The sequence below is a fragment of the Accipiter gentilis genome, unplaced genomic scaffold (assembly GCF_929443795.1).
Source record: "Accipiter gentilis unplaced genomic scaffold, bAccGen1.1, whole genome shotgun sequence".
NCBI lineage: Eukaryota > Metazoa > Chordata > Aves > Accipitriformes > Accipitridae > Astur > Astur gentilis.
This window is the reverse complement of record NW_026061170.1, coordinates 1-18,347: the sequence shown is the minus strand read 5'-3', so window position 1 is coordinate 18,347 and position 18,347 is coordinate 1. Positions and strand designations below refer to the sequence as shown.

Genomic DNA, 18,347 nt, shown 5'->3' with positions numbered 1-18,347 from the left:
CAGAAAACGTCATTATGGGGACGGAGAACGTCGTTAGGGGGACGGAGAACGTCGTTATGGGGATGGAGGACGTCGTTATGGGGATGGAGAACGTCGTTAGGGGGACGGAAGACGTTATGGGGACGGAGAACGTCGTTAGGGGGACGGAAGACGTTATGGGGATGGAGAACATCATTATGGGGATGGAGAACGTCGTTAGGGGGACGGAGAACGTCGTTATGGGGATGGAGGACGTCGTTATGGGGATGGACAACATCGTTAGGGGGACGGAAGACGTTATGGGGATGGAGAACGTCGTTATGGGGACAGAAAACGTCGTTATGGGGATGGAGGACGTCATTAGGGGGACGGAAGACGTTATGGGGATGGAGAACGTCGTTATGGGGACAGAAAACGTCATTATGGGGATGGAGGACGTCATTATGGGGACAGAAAACGTCATTATGGGGACGGAAAACGTCATTATGGGGACAGAAGATGTTATGGGGATGGAGAATGTCGTTATGGGGATGGAGAATGTCGTTATGGGGATGGAGGACGTCGTTATGGGGACAGAAAACGTTATGGGGATGGAGAACGTCGTTATGGGGACGGAGAACGTCATTATGGGGACGGAGGACGTCGTTATGGGGACGGAGGACGTCATTATGGGGACGGAGGACGTCGTTATGGGGCACGGGACCCCAAGGAAAGAGACGGTGAGGATCAACGAGGTCAACGGCGGATGGGACGGACGTAGGGTCAATGCGGAGAAGATGGAGAAGACCCGGGGATCGTGGCGACTTACGGAATTGCAGGCGTTGGCCCGCTCCACCTTGGAGAGGCTGCGGACGTCGGTGTTGAAGACGTTCATCTTCTCCACCAAGCAGGTGAGCGCCGTCTCCGTCGCCTCGCCGACCTTCTCGTAGATTCCCTTCGACTGCGGTGGGGATGGACGCGGCGTCACCGGTGACGCCGGGAGGGGGACGCGGGGACGCGGTGGGGGAGGGGGAGGGGTCTCACCTCGTTGTAGTCGAGGGAGGAATCGTTGCAGAGGGCGCAGATGGTGGCCAACTCCACCAACCCGTCGTACTGGCCGGCTTTTACGTGTTTTTCCTGCTTCAGCCTTTTTTTTGGGGTGGGGGGGGGGGGGAGATGGGGGAGGTTTGGGGACGGGGACACGCTCTGCTGACACCCCTCGGGGTGGCCCCAGGGACCCCCTGGGTGCCACAATGTCCCCAAGGAGCCCCCGATGTCCCCAAGGAGCCCATGACGTCCCCTTGGGTGCCCCAACATCCCCAAGGACCCCATGACGTCCCCTTTGGGTGCCCCAACGTCCCCAAGGACTCCCTGATGTCCCCAAGAACCTCCTGACATCCCCTTTGGGTGCCCCAACGTCCCCAAGGACCCCCCGACGTCCCCAAGAATCCCCTGACGTCCCTTTGGGTGCCCCAACGTCCCCAAGGACCCCCCCGACGTCCCCAAGAATCCCCTGACGTCCCTTTGGGTGCCTCAATGTCCCCAAGAACCTCCTGACATCCCCTTTGGGTGCCCCAACGTCCCCAAGGACCCCCTGATGTCCCCAAGAACCTCCTGACGTCCCCTTTGGGTGCCCCAACGTCCCCAAGGACCCCCCCGACGTCCCCAAGAATCCCCTGACGTCCCTTTGGGTGCCTCAATGTCCCCAAGAACCTCCTGACATCCCCTTTGGGTGCCCCAACGTCCCCAAGGACCCCCCAATGTCCCGAAGGACCCCATGACGTCCCTTTGGGTGCCCCAATGTCCCCAAGAACCTCCTGATGTCCCCAAGAACCTCCTGACGTCCCCTTGGGTGTCCCAACGTCCCCAAGAACCCCCCGACGTCCCCAAGAACCCCCTGACATCCCTTTGGGTGCCCCAACGTCCCCAAGAACCCCCTGATGTCTCTTTGGGTGCCCCAACGTCCCCAAGGGCGCCCCGACGTCTCCAAGAACCCCCCGACGTCCCCTTGGGTGCCCCGATGTCCCCCAGCCCCTCTTAGCTACCCCAAAACCCCCCAAAAACCCCCCGCAGCGGCTCCCACATCTCCCAGGATCGTCACTAACGGGGAACCCACCCCACCCCACCCCAAAAAGGGTCATTACCAGCCCGTGAGGGACAAGGGGACCCCCCAAGAGGGGTCCCCGAGGTCCCACGGGTGCCACCGGGTCACTCACACGTCTCCCTCGGGGGCGTAGGTGGAGCCGGTGACGGAGAACTCGTTGAGGGAGCAGACGTCGCCTTCCACCTTCTCCAGGATGAACATCTGGGGGGGGATGGAGAAGAAAAAGGGGTCAGGGGTGTCCTTGGGGGGGGGGGGGACGGGGACGCTGAGGGACCCAGGGGGTGGGGCAGGGGGTCTCGGGGGACGTTGGGGCACCCAAGGGGACGTGACGGGTTCTTGGAGGACGTTGGAGCACCCAAGGGGACGCGAGGAGGACCTTGGAGCACCCAAGGGGACATGAAGGGTTCCTGGAGGACCTTGGAGCACCCAAGGGGACACGAGAAGGTCCCAGAGGACCTTGGAGCACCCAAGGGGATGCGAGGAGGACCTTGGAGCACCCAAGAGGACATGAAGGGTTCCTGGAGGACCTTGGAGCACCCAAGGGGACACGAGAAGGTCCCAGAGGACCTTGGAGCACCCAAGGGGACGTGAGGAGGACCTTGGAGCACCCAAGGGGACGCGAGGAGGACCTTGGAGCACCCAAGGGGACATGAAGGGTTCTTGGAGGACCTTGGAGCACCCAAGGGGACACGAGAAGGTCCCAGAAGACCTTGGAGCACCCAAGGGAACGTGAAAAGGACTTGGAGCACCCAAGGGGACGTGAAGGGTTCCTGGAGGACCTTGGAGCACCCAAGGGGACACGAGAAGGTCCCAGAGGACCTTGGAGCACCCAAGGGGATGTGAAAAGGACTTGGAGCACCCAAGGGGACGTGAAGGGTTCCTGGAGGACCTTGGAGCACCCAAGGGGACACGAGAAGGTCCCAGAGGACCTTGGAGCACCCAAGGGGACGTGAGGAGGACTTGGAGCACCCAAGGGGACGCGAGGAGGACCTTGGAGCACCCAAGGGGACGCGAGGAGGACCTTGGAGCACCCAAGAGGACATGAAGGGTTCTTGGAGGACCTTGGAGCACCCAAGGGGGCATGAAGGGTTCTTGGAGGACCCTGGAGCACCCAAAGGGACACGAGAAGGTCCCAGAAGACCTTGGAGCACCCAAGGGGACACGAGAAGGTCCCAGAGGACCTTGGAGCACCCAAGGGGACGTGAGGAGGACTTGGAGCACCCAAGGGGACGCGAGGAGGACCTTGGAGCACCCAAGGGCACGTGAGGAGGACTTGGAGCACCCAAGAGGACATGAAGGGTTCTTGGAGGACCTTGGAGCACCCAAGGGGACACGAGAAGGTCCCAGAGGACCTTGGAGCCCCCAAGGGGACATGAGGAGGACTTGGAGCACCCAAGGGGACGTGAGGAGGACCTTGGAGCACCCAAGGGGACGCGAGGAGGACCTTGGAGCACCCAAGAGGACATGAAGGGTTCTTGGAGGACCTTGGAGCACCCAAGGGGGCATGAAGGGTTCTTGGAGGACCCTGGAGCACCCAAAGGGACACGAGAAGGTCCCAGAAGACCTTGGAGCACCCAAGGGGACGTGAGGAGGACTTGGAGCACCCAAGAGGACATGAAGGGTTCTTGGAGGACCTTGGAGCACCCAAGGGGACACGAGAAGGTCCCAGAGGACCTTGGAGCACCCAAGGGGACATGAGGAGGACTTGGAGCACCCAAGGGGACGCGAGGAGGACCTTGGAGCACCCAAGGGCACGTGAGGAGGACTTGGAGCACCCAAGAGGACATGAAGGGTTCTTGGAGGACCTTGGAGCACCCAAGGGGACACGAGAAGGTCCCAGAAGACCTTGGAGCACCCAAGGGGACGTGAGGAGGACTTGGAGCACCCAAGGGGACATGAAGGGTTCTTGGAGGACCTTGGAGCACCCAAGGGGACGCGAGAAGGTCCCAGAGGACCTTGGAGCACCCAAGAGGACGCGAGGAGGACCTTGGAGCACCCAAGGGGACGCGAGGAGGACCTTGGAGCACCCAAGGGGACGCGAGAAGGTCCCAGAGGACCTTGGAGCACCCAAGGGGACGTGAAAAGGACTTGGAGCACCCAAGGGGACGTGAAGGGTTCCTGGAGGACCTTGGAGCACCCAAGGGGACACGAGAAGGTCCCAGAAGACCTCGGGGCACCCCACGACGGCCCCCCCCCCCCGCCCTACCTTGCAGACGGACATCTGGTTGGTGGTGAGGGTGCCGGTCTTGTCGGAGCAGATGACGGAGGTGCAGCCCAGCGTCTCCACCGAGGGCAGGCTCCTGACGATGGCGTTCTTCTTGGCCATCCGCCGGGTCCCCAGCGCCAGGCAGGTGGTGATGACGGCCGGCAGCCCTACGGCGAGGTGTCCCCTCAGCCCCACGGCGGGACCGCCGGCCCCACGCCGGGGCCGGGGGGAGAGGCGACGGACCCGTAGAGCGTCACGTAAGGGCGTTGCAAGCCCGTACGGGGTCGAGGATGGACGTTCCGAGTCCGTGTCGGGTCAAGGAAAAGCATTTTGAACCCATACGGGGTCAAGGAGAGACGTTCTAAACCCATATAGCGTCAAGGATTGGCGTTCTAAATCCGTAAATAATCAAGGATCGGCGTTCTAAACCCACGTAAGGTCAAGCACGGACATTCTCAACCCAAAATTGACGTTCTAAGCCCATAATTAATCAAGGATGGACGTTCTAAACCCATACAGGATCAAAGATTGACGTTCTAAACCCGTAATTAATCAAGGATGGACGTTACAAACCTGTAAAACATCAAAAATGGACCTTGCAGACCCATAGAACGTCAAAGATGGACATTTATGTCCATCTAGTGTCAAAGATGGACATTACAGGCCCCTAAATGACCAAAAAGGGACATTCTAAGCCCATCAAGCGTAAAAAATGGACGTTCTAAGCCCATCCATGATCAAAAATGGGCATTACGAAGCCGTCAACGGTCAAAAATGGACCTTCCAAGCCCATAAACAATCAAAACCAGACGTTACTAACCCTTAAACAATCAAAAACGGACATTCTAAGCCAATAAATGATCAAAACCAGACGTTACGAACCCGTAAACGTTCAAAAATGGACATTCTAAGCCCATCAATGATCAAAACCGGATATTACGAACCGGTAAACAGCCAAAAATGGACATTCTAAGCCCATAAATGATCAAAAAAGGACATTACGAACCCGTCAACGGTCAAAAATGAACATTCTAAGCCCGTAAACGATCAAAAATGGACATTCTAAGTCCACCTAAGATCAAAAACAGACGTTACGAACCCATAAACAGTCAAAAACGGACGTTCTAAGTCCATCTAAGATCAAAAACGGACATTACGAACCCGTGAACGATCAAAAATGGACCTTCTAAGGCCATAAACGATCAAAACCAGACGTTACGAACCCGTAAACAGTCAAAAATGGACATTTTAAGCCCATAAATGATCAAAAATGGGCATTACGAACCCGTCAATGGTCAAAAATGGACATTCTAAGCCTGTAAACAATCAAACCCAGACCTTCTAAGCCCATAACTGATCAAAAATGGACATTACGAGGCTGTAAACAGTCAAAAATGGACATTCCAGGCCCACAAATGATCAAAACCGGACATTACGAACCCATAAACGATCAAAAATGGGCATTCTAAGCCCAAAAACGATCAAAAATGGACGTTATGAACCCATAAACAGTCAAAAATGGATATTCTAGGCCCATAAATGATCAAAAACGGACATTACAAACCCATGAACGATCAAAAATGGGCATTCTAAGCCCATAAACGATCAAAAGCGGACATTACGAACCCCTAAACAATCAAAAATGGACGTTCTAAGTCCATCTAAGATCAAAAATGGACATTACAAACCCGTAAACAATCAAAAATGGACATTCTAAGCCCGTAAACGATCAAAAACGGACATTACGAACCCGTAAACGAACAGAAATGGACATTCTAAGCCCATAAATGATCAAAAATGGACATTACGACCCTGTAAATGATCAAAACCGGACATTCTAAGCCCATAAAAGATCAGAAATGGACATTCTAAGCCCGTAGACGATCAAAAATGGACATTACGAACCCCTAAACGATCAAAAATGGACATTCTAAGGCCGTAAATGATGAAAAATGGACATTCTAAGCCCATAAGTGTTCAAAAATAGACATTACGACCCTGTAAATGATCAAAACCGGACATTCTAAAACCATAAAAGATCAAAACCGGACATTCTAAGCCCGTAAACGATCGAAATGGACATTACGATCCCGTAAACGATCAAAACCGGACATTCTAAGCCCGTAACCGATCAAAAACGGCCATTACGATCCCGTCAACGATCAAACCCGGACATTCTAAGCCCATAAAAGATCAAAACCGGACATTCTAAGCCCGTAAACGATCAAAATGGACACTACGATCCCGTAAACGATCAAAAATGGACATTCTAAGCCCATAAGTGATCAAAAATGGACATTACGACCCCGTAAATAACCAAAACCGGACATTCTAAGCCCATAAAAGATCAGAAATGGACATTCTAAGCCCGTAAACGATCAAAATGGACACTACGATCCCGTAAACGATCAAAAATGGACATTCTAAGCCCGTAACCGATCAAAAACGGCCATTACGATCCCGTCAACGATCAAACCCGGACATTCTAAGCCCGCCAACGCCCCAAGCCCTTCGCGAGCGCGGTGGAGCGCGTCGGACCTTCGGGGATGGCGGCGACGGCCAAGGCGACGGCGATCTTGAAGTAGTAGATGGCGCCGCGGATCCAGGAGCCGCCGTGGACGGGGTCGTTAAAGTGGCCGATGTTAATGAGCCAGACGGCGACGCAGATGAGGGAGATGACTTTGGAGAGCTGCTCCCCGAATTCGTCCAGCTTCTGCTGCAGCGGCGTCTTATCCTGCTCGGTGGCCGCCATCTCGTCGCGGATTTTCCCGATTTCCGTGTTGACCCCCGTGGCCACCACGATGCCGACGGCTTTGCCGGCGCCGATGTTGGTGCCCTGCCGGGATGGAGGGAGAGGGGGGGAAAGGCGGTTGGGGGATGGGACGCGCGGTGGGACGCGGGGACATCACGGGACACGCGGTGGGACACAACATGGTGGGACATCACGGGACACGTGGTGGGACACGTGGTGGGACACGGGGACATCACGGGACACGTGGTGGGACACAACATGGTGGGACATCACAGGACACGTGGTGGGACATGGGGACATCACGGGACACGTGGTGGGACACAACATGGTGGGACATCATGGGACACGTGGTGGGACATGGGGACATCACGGGACACGTGGTGGGACACAACGGTGGGACATGGGGACATCACGGGACATGACATGGTGGGACATCACGGGACACATGGTGGGACATGACATGGTGGGACATCACAGGACACATGGTGGGACACGGGGACATCATGGGACACGTGGTGGGACATCACTGGACACGTGGTGGGACATGACATGGTGGGACATCACGGGACACGTGGTGGGACATGGGGACATCACGGGACATGTGGTGGGACACAACATGGTGGGACACGGGGACATCATGGGACATGACATGGTGGGACATCACGGGACATGTGGTGGGACACGGGGACATCATGGGACATGTAGTGGAACATGGGGAACATGTGGTGGGACACGAGACATGTGGCGGGACACGAGACATGTGGTGGGACACGGAAGGGACACGGGAGACATGGTGGGACACGGGGTGGGACACGGGTGGGAGATGTGGGGTGGGACGGAGGCGGGGGTGACGGACACGGGGATGACACGGGATAAAAACACAGGATGGGAACATGGGATGACATGTGGTGAGAACACAGAATGAGAACATGGAATGAGAACACAGGATGAGAACATGGGATGACATGTGGTGAGAACATGGGAAGCGAACATGGGATGAGAACATGGAATGAGAACATGGAATGATGTGGTGAAAACACGGGACGAGAACACGGGACGAGAACACGGGATGACATGTGGTGAAAACACGGGACGAGAACTTGGGATGAGAACATGGGATGACATGTGGTGAAAACACGGGATGAGAACACGGGATGAGAACACGGGATGAGAACATGGGATGAGAACATGGGATAACGTGGTGAAAACATGGGATGATGACATGGGATGAGAACACGGGATGAGAACACGGGATGACACGCGGTGAGAACACGCGGTGAGAACACGGGATGACACGTGGTGAGAACACGGGATTAGAACATGGGATGAGAACACGGGATGACATGTGGTGAGAACATGGGATGAGAACATGGGATGACACGTGGTGAGAACACAGGATAAGAACACGGGATGAGAACACAGGATGACACACAGTGAGAACATGGGATGATGACACGGGATGATGACATGGGATGAGAACACGGGATGAGAACACGGGATGACACGCGGTGAGAACACGGGATGAGAACACGGGATGACACAAGGTGAGAACACCAGGGGACGTGTGGTGGGACGGACACGGGGGTGACGGACACGTGATGACACGCAACGACACGGGATGAGAACACGGGATGAGAACGACACGGGATGAGGACACGGGATGAGGACACCAGGGGACGCGCAGTGGGACAGACACGGGGTGACGGACACACGACGACACGTGACGACACGCGATGACACGGGACGACACGGGACGACACGGGACGACACGGGACGGGGCGTGGCTCACGGAGAAGAGCATGTTCTTCTTGTCCTGGTTGACGGCGCGCGGGTCGGGGACGGGCTCCGTGTGTTTGATCACCGACACCGACTCCCCTGCGGGGTGGCCCAGTTCGGCCCAGTTCAGCCCAGTTTGGCCCAGTCCCTCCTACTCCCGGCCCAGTTCGTCCCAGTTCCATCCCAGTTCCGTCCCAGTCCCGTCCCATTCCATCCCAGTCCCTCTCAGTTCCCCCCAGTTCATCCCAGTTCCCCCTACTCCCATCCCAGTCCGTCCCAGTTCCGTCCCAGTCCATCCCAGTTCCCCCTACTCCCGTCCCAGTCCATCCCAGTTCCGTCCCGGTCCATCCCGGTCCGTCTCAGTCCCCCCCCAGTTCCCCCTACTCCCATCCCAGTCCGTCCCAGTCCATCCTAGTCCCATCCCAGTCCGTCCCAGTTCCATCCCAGTTCCCCCTACTCCCATCCCAGTCCGTCCCAGTCCCCCCCAGTTCCATCCCAGTTCCCCCTACTCCCATCCCAGTCCGTCCCAGTCCATCCCAGTTCCCCCTACTCCCGTCCCAGTCCATCCCAGTTCCGTCCCGGTCCATCCCGGTCCGTCTCAGTCCCCCCCCAGTTCCCCCTACTCCCATCCCAGTCCGTCCCAGTCCATCCTAGTCCCATCCCAGTCCGTCCCAGTTCCATCCCAGTTCCCCCTACTCCCATCCCAGTCCGTCCCAGTCCCCCCCAGTTCCATCCCAGTTCCCCCTACTCCCATCCCAGTCCGTCCCAGTCCATCCCAGTTCCCCCTACTCCCGTCCCAGTCCATCCCAGTTCCGTCCCAGTCCATCCCAGTCCGTCTCAGTCCCCCCCCAGTTCCCCCTACTCCCATCCCAGTCCGTCCCAGTCCCCCCCAGTTCCCCCTACTCCCATCCCAGTCCGTCCCAGTCCATCCTAGTCCCATCCCAGTCCGTCCCAGTCCCCCCCAGTTCCCCCTACTCCCGTCCCAGTCCATCCTAGTCCCATCCCAGTCCATCCCAGTCCCCCCCCAGTTCCCCCTACTCCCATCCCAGTCCGTCCCAGTCCATCCCAGTTCCATCCCAGTTCCCCCTACTCCCGTCCCAGTCTGTCCCAGTCCATCCCAGTCCCCCCGCAGTTCCCCCTACTTCCATCCCAGTCCGTCCCAGTCCATCCTAGTCCCATCCCAGTCCATCCCAGTCCCCCCCAGTTCCATCCCAGTTCCCCCTACTCCCATCCCAGTCCGTCCCATTCTGTCCTAGTCCCGTCCCAGTCCGTTCCAGTCCATCCCAGTTCCATCCCAGTCTCGTCCCCGTCCATCCCCCTCCCTCCCAGTCCATCCCAGTCTCTCCCAGTCCCATACCAGTAAGAATGGACTGGTCGACCCGCAGCGTCGTCGACTTGATGGAGATGATCCGGATGTCGGCCGGGACTTTGTCTCCCACTGGAAAGAGGGAACTGGGAGTTACTGGGAACACCGGGAGTTCTACTGGGAGAGCTGGGGCTTATACTGGGAGCACTGGGAGTTCTACTGGGAGTGCTAGGGGTTATACTGGGAGCACTGGGAGTTCTACTGGGAGAGCTGGGGCTTATACTGGGAGCACTGGGAGTTCTACTGGGAGACCTGGGGGTTATACTGGGAGAGCTGGGGCTTATACTGGGAGCACTGGGAGGGGCGAAGGGAGCTTCTGGGGGTTGCTGGGAGTTACTGGGAGCCTCCGGCAATGACTGGGAGTTACTGGGAGTGACTGGGAGCTGCTGGGGGGGGTAACTGGGAGCTACTGGGGGTTACTGGGAGCTACTGGGGCTTACTGGGAGCTATTGGGGTTTACTAGGAGCTACTGGGGGTTACTGGAAGCAACTGGGGCTTACTGGAAGCTACTGGGGCATACTGAGAGCTACTGGGAGCAACTGAGACTTACTGGGAGCTACTGGGGCTTAATGGGAGCTACTGGGGCCTACTGGGAGCTACTGGAGCTTACTGGGAGCTACTGGGGCCTACTGGGAGCTACTGGGGCTTACTGGGGCTTACTGGGGCATACTGAGAGCTACTGCGAGCAACTGAGACTTACTGGGAGCTACTGGGGCCTACTGGGAGCTACTGGGGCCTACTGGGAGCTACTGGGGCCTACTGGGAGCAACTGGGGCTTACTGGGAGCTACTGGGGCCTACTGGGAGCAACTGGGGCTTACTGGAAGCTACTGGGGTTTACTGGGAGCTACTGGAGCTTACTGGGAACTACTGGGGCCTACTGGGAGCTACTGGGGCTTACTGGGGACTACTGGGGCTTACTGGGAGCTACTGGGGCCTACTGAGAGCTACTGGGGCCTACTGGGAGCTACTGGGGCCTACTGGGCTTACTGGGAGCTACTGGGAGCTACTGGGAGCTACTGAGGGTTACTGGGAGCTACTGGGGCCTACTGGGAGCTACAGGGGCTACTGGGAGCTACCGGGGCCTACTGGGAGCTATTGGGAGCTACTGGGAGCTACTGGGGCCTACTGGGAGCTACCGGGGCCTGCTGGGAGCTACTGGGGCCTACTGGGAGCTATTGGGGCCTACTGGGAGCTACTGGGAGCTACCGGGGCCTACTGGGAGCTATTGGGAGCTACTGGGAGCTACCGGGGCCTGCTGGGAGCTACTGGGAGCTACTGGGAGCTACTGAGGCCTACTGAGGGTTACTGGGAGCTACTGGGGCCTACTGGGAGCTACAGGGGCTACTGGGAGCTACCGGGGCCTATTGGGAGCTACTGGGAGCTACTGGGGCCTACTGGGAGCTACCGGGGCCTGCTGGGAGCTACTGGGGCCTACTGGGAGCTATTGGGGCCTACTGGGAGCTACTGGGAGCTACCGGGGCCTACTGGGAGCTATTGGGAGCTACCGGGGCCTACTGGGAGCTATTGGGAGCTACTGGGAGCTACCGGGGCCTGCTGGGAGCTACTGGGGCCTGCTGGGAGCTATTGGGGCCTACTGGGAGCTACTGGGAGCTACCGGGGCCTGCTGGGAGCTACTGGGGCCTACTGAGGGTTACTGGGAGCTACTGGGGCCTACTGGGAGCTACAGGGGCTACTGGGAGCTACCGGGGCCTACTGGGAGCTATTGGGAGCTACTGGGAGCTACTGGGGCCTACTGGGAGCTACCGGGGCCAGCTGGGAGATACTGGGGCCTACTGGGAGCTATTGGGGCCTACTGGGAGCTACTGGGAGCTATTGGGGCCTACTGGGAGCTACTGGGAGCTACCGGGGCCTACTGGGAGCTATTGGGAGCTACTGGGAGCTACCGGGGCCTGCTGGGAGCTACTGGGGCCTGCTGGGAGCTACTGGGGCCTGCTGGGAGCTATTGGGAGCTACCGGGGCCTACTGGGAGCTACTGGGGCCTACTGGGAGCTATTGGGAGCTACCGGGGCCTACTGGGAGCTACCGGGGCCTACTGGGAGCTACTGGGGCTTACTGGGCCCCTCCCCGGACTCAGCACGGGGGGTCCCGGGCGCCCCCCAGCCCCGCGGGGCGTCCCCGCGCGTCCCTCCCAGCGTCCCCCCGGTGTCCCCAGCCTTCCCAGTATTCCCAGTTTCCCCAGTAACGGGGTCGCCGCCCCCTCACCGGCCACCTCGGCGATGTCGCCGGGGACGAGGTCGCGCGCCTTGATGCGCTGCACGGCTTTACGGTCGGCGCGGTAAACCTTCCCCATCTCCGGCTCGTACTCCTTCAGCGCCTCGATGGCGTTCTCCGCGTTCCGCTCCTGCCGCCGGGAAAACATGGGAAAAACGCGGGAAGGACACGGGAAAACACGGGGAGGACACGGGGAGGACACGGGAGGGAGATGGAAGGGACACGGGAGGGAAGGACATGGAAAAAACACGGAAAAAACGGAAAAACATGGGAAGGAGATGGAAGAAATATGGGAAGGACATGGAAAAACATGGGAAGGACATGGAAAAACATGGGAAGGACACGGGAAAGACATGGGAAGGACACAGAAGGGAAATAGAAGGGACACGGAAAGGAGGGGCATGGAAAAAACACAGGGAAAAGACGGAAAAACATGGAAAACATGGGAAGGAGATGGGAAGTACATGGCAAAGACACAGAACGGACATGGAAGGGACACGGAAGGGAAGGACATGGAAAAAAGAGGGAAAAAATGTGGGGAAAAAATGGAAAGACATGGGAAGGAGATGGGAAAAACGTGGGAAGGACATGGAAAAACATGGGAAGGACATGGGAAGGGACACGGAAGGGACACGGAAGGAAGGGACATGGAAAAACACGGGAAAAACACGGAAGGACATGGAAAAACATGGGAAGGACATGGGAAGGGACACGGAAGGGACACGGAAGGGACACGGAAGGGACACGGAAGGGACACGGAAAGAAGGGACATGGAAAAACACGGGAAAAACACGGAAGGACATGGGAAGGACATGGGAAGGACACAGAAGGGAGATGGAAGGCAGGGACATGGAAAAAACAGGGAAAAACGTGGGAAAAAGTGGAAAAACATGGGAACGAGATGGGAAGAACACGGGAAGGACATGGGAAGGACACGGGAGGGAGATGGAAGGGACACGGGAGGGAGAGATGTGGAAAAACACGGAAAAAACACAGGGAAAATATGGAAAAACATGGGAAGGACAAAAAAACATGGGAAGGACAGAGAAGGACACGGGAGGGACATGGAAGGAAAGAACATGGAAAAACATGGAAAAAACATGGGAAAACATGGGAAGGACACGGAAAACCAAGGGAAGGACACGGTCACCGGCCATCCCCATGTCCCCAAATTCGTCCCCGTGTCCCCAAACTCATCCCCAGTCCCATCCCAGTATCCCCACCCCTTTCCCAGTGCTCCCAGTCCCCATCCCAGTCCCCCCAAACCCCCTCCCAGTGCTCCCAGTCCCCTCCCAGTGCTCCCAGTCCCCCACAGTCCCCTCCCAGTTCCCCCCAGTCCCCTCCCAGTTCCCCCAAACCCCCTCCCAGTACTCCCAGTCCCCTCCCAGTGCCCCCAAACCCCCTCCCGGTACTCCCAGTCCCCTCCCAGTTCCCTCCCAGTCCCCCCAAACCCCATCCCAGTGCTCCCAGTCCCTTCCCAGTTCCCCCCAGTCCCCTCCCAGTTCCCCCAAACCCCCTCCCAGTGCCCCCCAGTCCCCTCCCAGTTGCTCCCAGTCCCCTCCCAGTATCACCCAGTCCCCTCCCAGTTCCTCCCAGTTCCCCCCCCCCTCATTTTTACCTGCCAGACGCCCACCACGGCGTTGGCCACGAGGATGAGGAGGATGACGAAGGGCTCCACGAAGGCCGTGATGGTCTCTTCCCCCTCCTCAAACCATGCCAGCACCTTTTTTTTTTTGGGGGGGGGTGACACGATGACGACGACAATTTTATTTTTGGGGCGGAAAAAACACCAATAAATTAAAAAAAAAAAAATAAAAAAAATTAAAAATTTAGCTGTTCTCCCCCCCCCCCGGCCCCGGCCCCGGCAGCTGCCGACACTTGAGCCGACACCGGATCCCCCCCCCCCCCCAAAAAAAAAAAAAAAAAAATTTAAATTAAAGGTCGTCGCTAAGGTCGTGTCCCCAAATTTGTCCCCAAATTTGTGGGTCCCGTCCCCCCCCCCCGGCGGTGAGACTCACGAAGGAGATGCAGGCGGCCAGGAGCAGGATCCGCACCAGTAAATCCTCAAATTGTTCCACCACCAGCTCCCAGATGGTTTTTCCTGGGGGGGGGAAGGGAAAAAAAATTAATTGGGGGGGTGCGGGAAAAATTTTGGGGGGGTGGGGGGGAAATTTGGGGGGTGGGAAGAGATTGGGGGGGTGGGAAAAAAGTTAAGGGGAAGAGGAAAAAATTAAGGGGAATACGTAAAAATTAAAGAAAATAGATAAAAATCAAGCGGGATAAATAAAAATTATAAGAAATAGATAAAATTTAAGGAGAATACGTAAAAATTAAGGGGAATACGGAAAAATTAAGGGGAATACATAAAAATTAAAGAAAAATCAAGCGGGATAAGTAAAAATTAAAAGAAATAGATAAAATTTAAGGAGAATACGTAAAAATTACGGCAAATACATAAAAATTAAAGAGAATAGGTAAAAATTAAGAGAAATAAATAAAAATTAAGGAGAATACATTAAAATTAAGGGGAATAGATACAAATTAAGGGAAATAGTAAAAAATTAAAGGGACTAGATAAAAGTTAAAGGGAATAGATAAAAATCAAGGAGAATAGATAAAGAAAACATAAAAATTAAGGGGAATAGGTAAAAATTAAAGGGAATACATAAAACTCGAGGAAAATAGATAAAAATTAAAGAAAAAGGATACAAATCAAGGGGAATAAATAAAAATTAAAAGGAATAGATAATTAAAAGGAATAAATAAAAACTAAAAGGAATAGATAAAAATAAAGGGAAATACATAAAAATTAAGGCAAATAGGAAAAAATTCAGGGGAATAGATAAAAATTAAGGAGAATACATAAAAATTAAAGGTAATAGGTAAAAATTAAAGAAAAAACATAAAATTTAAAAAAATTACAACGGATAGATAAAAATGAACGGGAATACATAAAAATCACAAGCAATAAATAAAAATTAAAAGGAATAGATAAAAATTAAGGAAAATACCTAGAAATTAAGAAAAATAGGTAAAAGTTAAAGGGAATAAATAAAAATTAAGAATACCGAAAAATTAAAGACCAATAAATTCAAAATAAGGGGAATATAAACAAATTAAAGGGGAATATAAAATTATTAATAAAAGGAGATAAAATTAAAGGGGTATAAAAAATAAAAATTGGGGGGTTTGGGGGTAGCGAAGGGGTACGGGGGGGTCAAAGGGCGCCCCGAAACGGGGTGCCCGTGCCCCCCCCCCCCCCCCCCCAAAAAAATACAAATAAAATAAAACTGAAATAAAACTGAAATAAAACTGAAATAAACACTCACCCTCCTCGGCCGGCAGCTCTGTGGGGAGGGAGGGGGTGAGTTGGGGGGGGGCAGCGGTGTCACCCCCCCCCCCCCCGAACCCCAAAATTGGGCTGCGGGGCCCCCCCCCCCCCCCCGGTGTCCCCAATGTCCCCCCGTGGCCCCGTGTCACCCCAAATCCCCCCAAATTGCCCAAATCACCCCAATCCCCAAAATCTCCCCAAGTGCCCCCAAATCCCCAAATCCCCAAACCCCCCAAATCTCCCCAAATTCCCCCCAAATCTCCCCAAATCCCCCAAATCCCTGTGTCCCCCCAAATCCCCCCAAATCCCAAATTCCCCCAAATCCCCAAATCCCCTCCAAACCCCCCAAATCGCCCCAATCCCCCAAATTCCCCAATGCCCCAAATCCCCAAATTCCCCCCAAAATCCCCCAAATCCCCCCAAACCTCCCCAAATTCCCAAATCCCCTCAAATGCCCCCAAATCCCTCAAATGCCCCCAAATCCCCGTGTCCCCCCAAATCCCCATGTCCCCCCAAATTTCCCAAATCCCCCCAAATCTCCGTGTCCCCCCAAATTCCTCAAAATCCCCCAAATCCCCAAATCCCCCCAAATCCCCCAAATGCCCCCAAATCCCCCAAATCTCCCCAAAAGCCCCCAAATCCCCGTGTCCCCCCAAATCCCCATGTCCCCCCAAATGCCCCCCAAAATCCCCCAAATTTCCCAAATCCCCCAAATCCCCGTGACCCCCCAAATCCCCCAAATTTCCCAAATCCCCCCAAATCCCCGTGTCCCCCCAAATCCCCCAAATTTCCCAAATCCCCCCAAATCCCCATGTCCCCCCAAATCCCCCAAATCCCCCCAAATCCCTGTGTCCTCCCAAATCCCCCAAATTTCCCAAATCCCCCCAAATCCCCATGTCCCCCCAAATCCCCCAAATCCCCCCAAATCCCCCAAATTTCCGTGTCCCCCAAATCCCCCCAAATCCCCATGTCCCCCCAAATCCCCCAAATCCCCCCAAATCCCTGTGTCCCCCCAAATCCCCCAAATTTCCCAAATCCCCCCAAATCCCCGTGTCCCCCCAAATCCCCCCAAATCCCCATGTCCCCCCAAATCCCCCAAATTTCCCAAATCCCCCCAAATCCCCGTGTCCCCCCAAATCCCCCAAATTTCCCAAATCCCCCCAAATCCCCATGTCCCCCCAAATCCCCCCAAAACCCAAAATTTCCCAAATCCCCCCAAATCCGTGTCCCCCCAAATCCCCCAAATTTCCCAAATCCCCCCAAATCCCCGTGTCCCCCCAAATCCCCCAAATTTCCCAAATCCCCCCAAATCCCCCAAATTTCCCCAATCCCCCAAATTCCTCCAACTCCCCCCAAATTGCCTTTTTTCCCATTTTTTCTCACCGTTGTGCCCGTATTTTTCCAAACTCCTCTTGACCTGCTCCGGGGAGAGCCCCACGTTCTCGGTCACCCCAAAATACGCCAGACATTCCTCCACCGTCTTGGCGTGGGCGTTCTCCATCGCGGCCCCCCGCTTTTTGGGGGGACACCCCAAAAACCCCCAAAACCCAAAAAACCACCCCAAAAAACCCAAAAAACCCCCAAAACACCCCAAAAACCCAAAAAGAAGCCTTAAAAACCAAAAAAAAACCCCTCAAAAAACCCCTCAAAAAATCGAAAAAAACTCAAAAAATTAAAAACAAACTCAAAAAAATAAAAAAAAACTCAAAAAATTAAAAAAAACTCAGAAAAATCAAAAAAAAACCTCGAAAAATCAAAAAAAACCCTCCAAAAATCAAAATAAATCCTAAAAAAAATTAAAATAAACCCTCAAAATCCTCCAAAAAACCCCCAAACCCAAAATAAACCCTAGAAAAAGCAAAATAAACCCTCAAAAAATCAAAATAAACCCTCAAAAAACCCCAAACTGCCCCAAAACAAGAAAAACCCTTAAACTCCCCCAAAACCCCTTAAAACCCAAAGGAAAAACCCTGAAAAAAATCGAAATAAATCCCCAAAAAAGCAAAATAACCCCCAAAAAACCCCAAAACCAAGAAGAACCCTTAAAACCCAAAGGGAAAACCCTCAAAAAATGAAAATAACCCCCCCAAAAAATCACAATAAACCCCCCAAAATCACAACAAACCCTCAAAAAAATCACAATAACCCCCCAAAAATCACAATAAACCCCAAAAAAATCACAATAAACCCCCAAAATCCCAACAACCCCCCCAAAATGAAATTACCCCCCCCCAAAAATGCAACTAAACCCTCCAAAAATCAAAATACCCCCCAAAAAACCCACAACACCCCCCCCAAACCCCACAAAACCCCCCCCCAAAAAACCCCAAAAAGCCGAAAAAAACCCCAAAATCCGGAAAAAAATTAAAATTAAAAGGGGGGGGGGGGGGAAAAGGAGGGAGATCCGGGCACCCTCGGGGGGGACGGACGCGGGGGCTTATGAGGGGCCACCCCAAACCCCCCCCCCCCCCGGGTGACGCCCCCCCCCCCCCCCCCAAATATTTTTTTTTTTTTTTTTTTCCATGTCCCTCCTCCCCCCCCCTCCAGGTTATTTCGGGATCTGACGGACAGGACGGAATGGGAACGCGCCCCCCCCCCCCTTAAAAAAAAATAAATCCAA

The 18,347-nt window shown here is 54.8% G+C and overlaps 1 protein-coding gene across 3 annotated transcripts in view; it reads right to left on the bottom strand.

Annotated features, from left to right (window-relative positions):
* The window catches only part of ATP2A1 (ATPase sarcoplasmic/endoplasmic reticulum Ca2+ transporting 1), a 36,170-nt gene extending 18,911 nt beyond the window's left edge, over positions 1 to 17,259 (bottom strand). For all 3 annotated transcript variants that reach the window (XM_049797849.1, XM_049797850.1, XM_049797848.1), the window contains exons 1-12: positions 17,111 to 17,259; positions 15,726 to 15,743; positions 14,415 to 14,497; positions 14,015 to 14,119; positions 12,388 to 12,526; positions 10,154 to 10,234; positions 8,810 to 8,895; positions 6,807 to 7,104; positions 4,269 to 4,435; positions 2,175 to 2,263; positions 1,003 to 1,105; positions 788 to 919 (exon numbers count right to left, since the gene is read on the bottom strand). In XM_049797849.1, the coding sequence (XP_049653806.1) occupies positions 788 to 919; positions 1,003 to 1,105; positions 2,175 to 2,263; positions 4,269 to 4,435; positions 6,807 to 7,104; positions 8,810 to 8,895; positions 10,154 to 10,234; positions 12,388 to 12,526; positions 14,015 to 14,119; positions 14,415 to 14,497; positions 15,726 to 15,743; positions 17,111 to 17,228 (1,419 nt within the window). In that variant the 5' untranslated portion in view covers positions 17,229 to 17,259. The remainder of the gene's footprint in view (positions 1 to 787; positions 920 to 1,002; positions 1,106 to 2,174; positions 2,264 to 4,268; positions 4,436 to 6,806; positions 7,105 to 8,809; positions 8,896 to 10,153; positions 10,235 to 12,387; positions 12,527 to 14,014; positions 14,120 to 14,414; positions 14,498 to 15,725; positions 15,744 to 17,110) is intronic.
* Between the last annotated feature and the right edge of the window lie 1,088 nt (positions 17,260 to 18,347).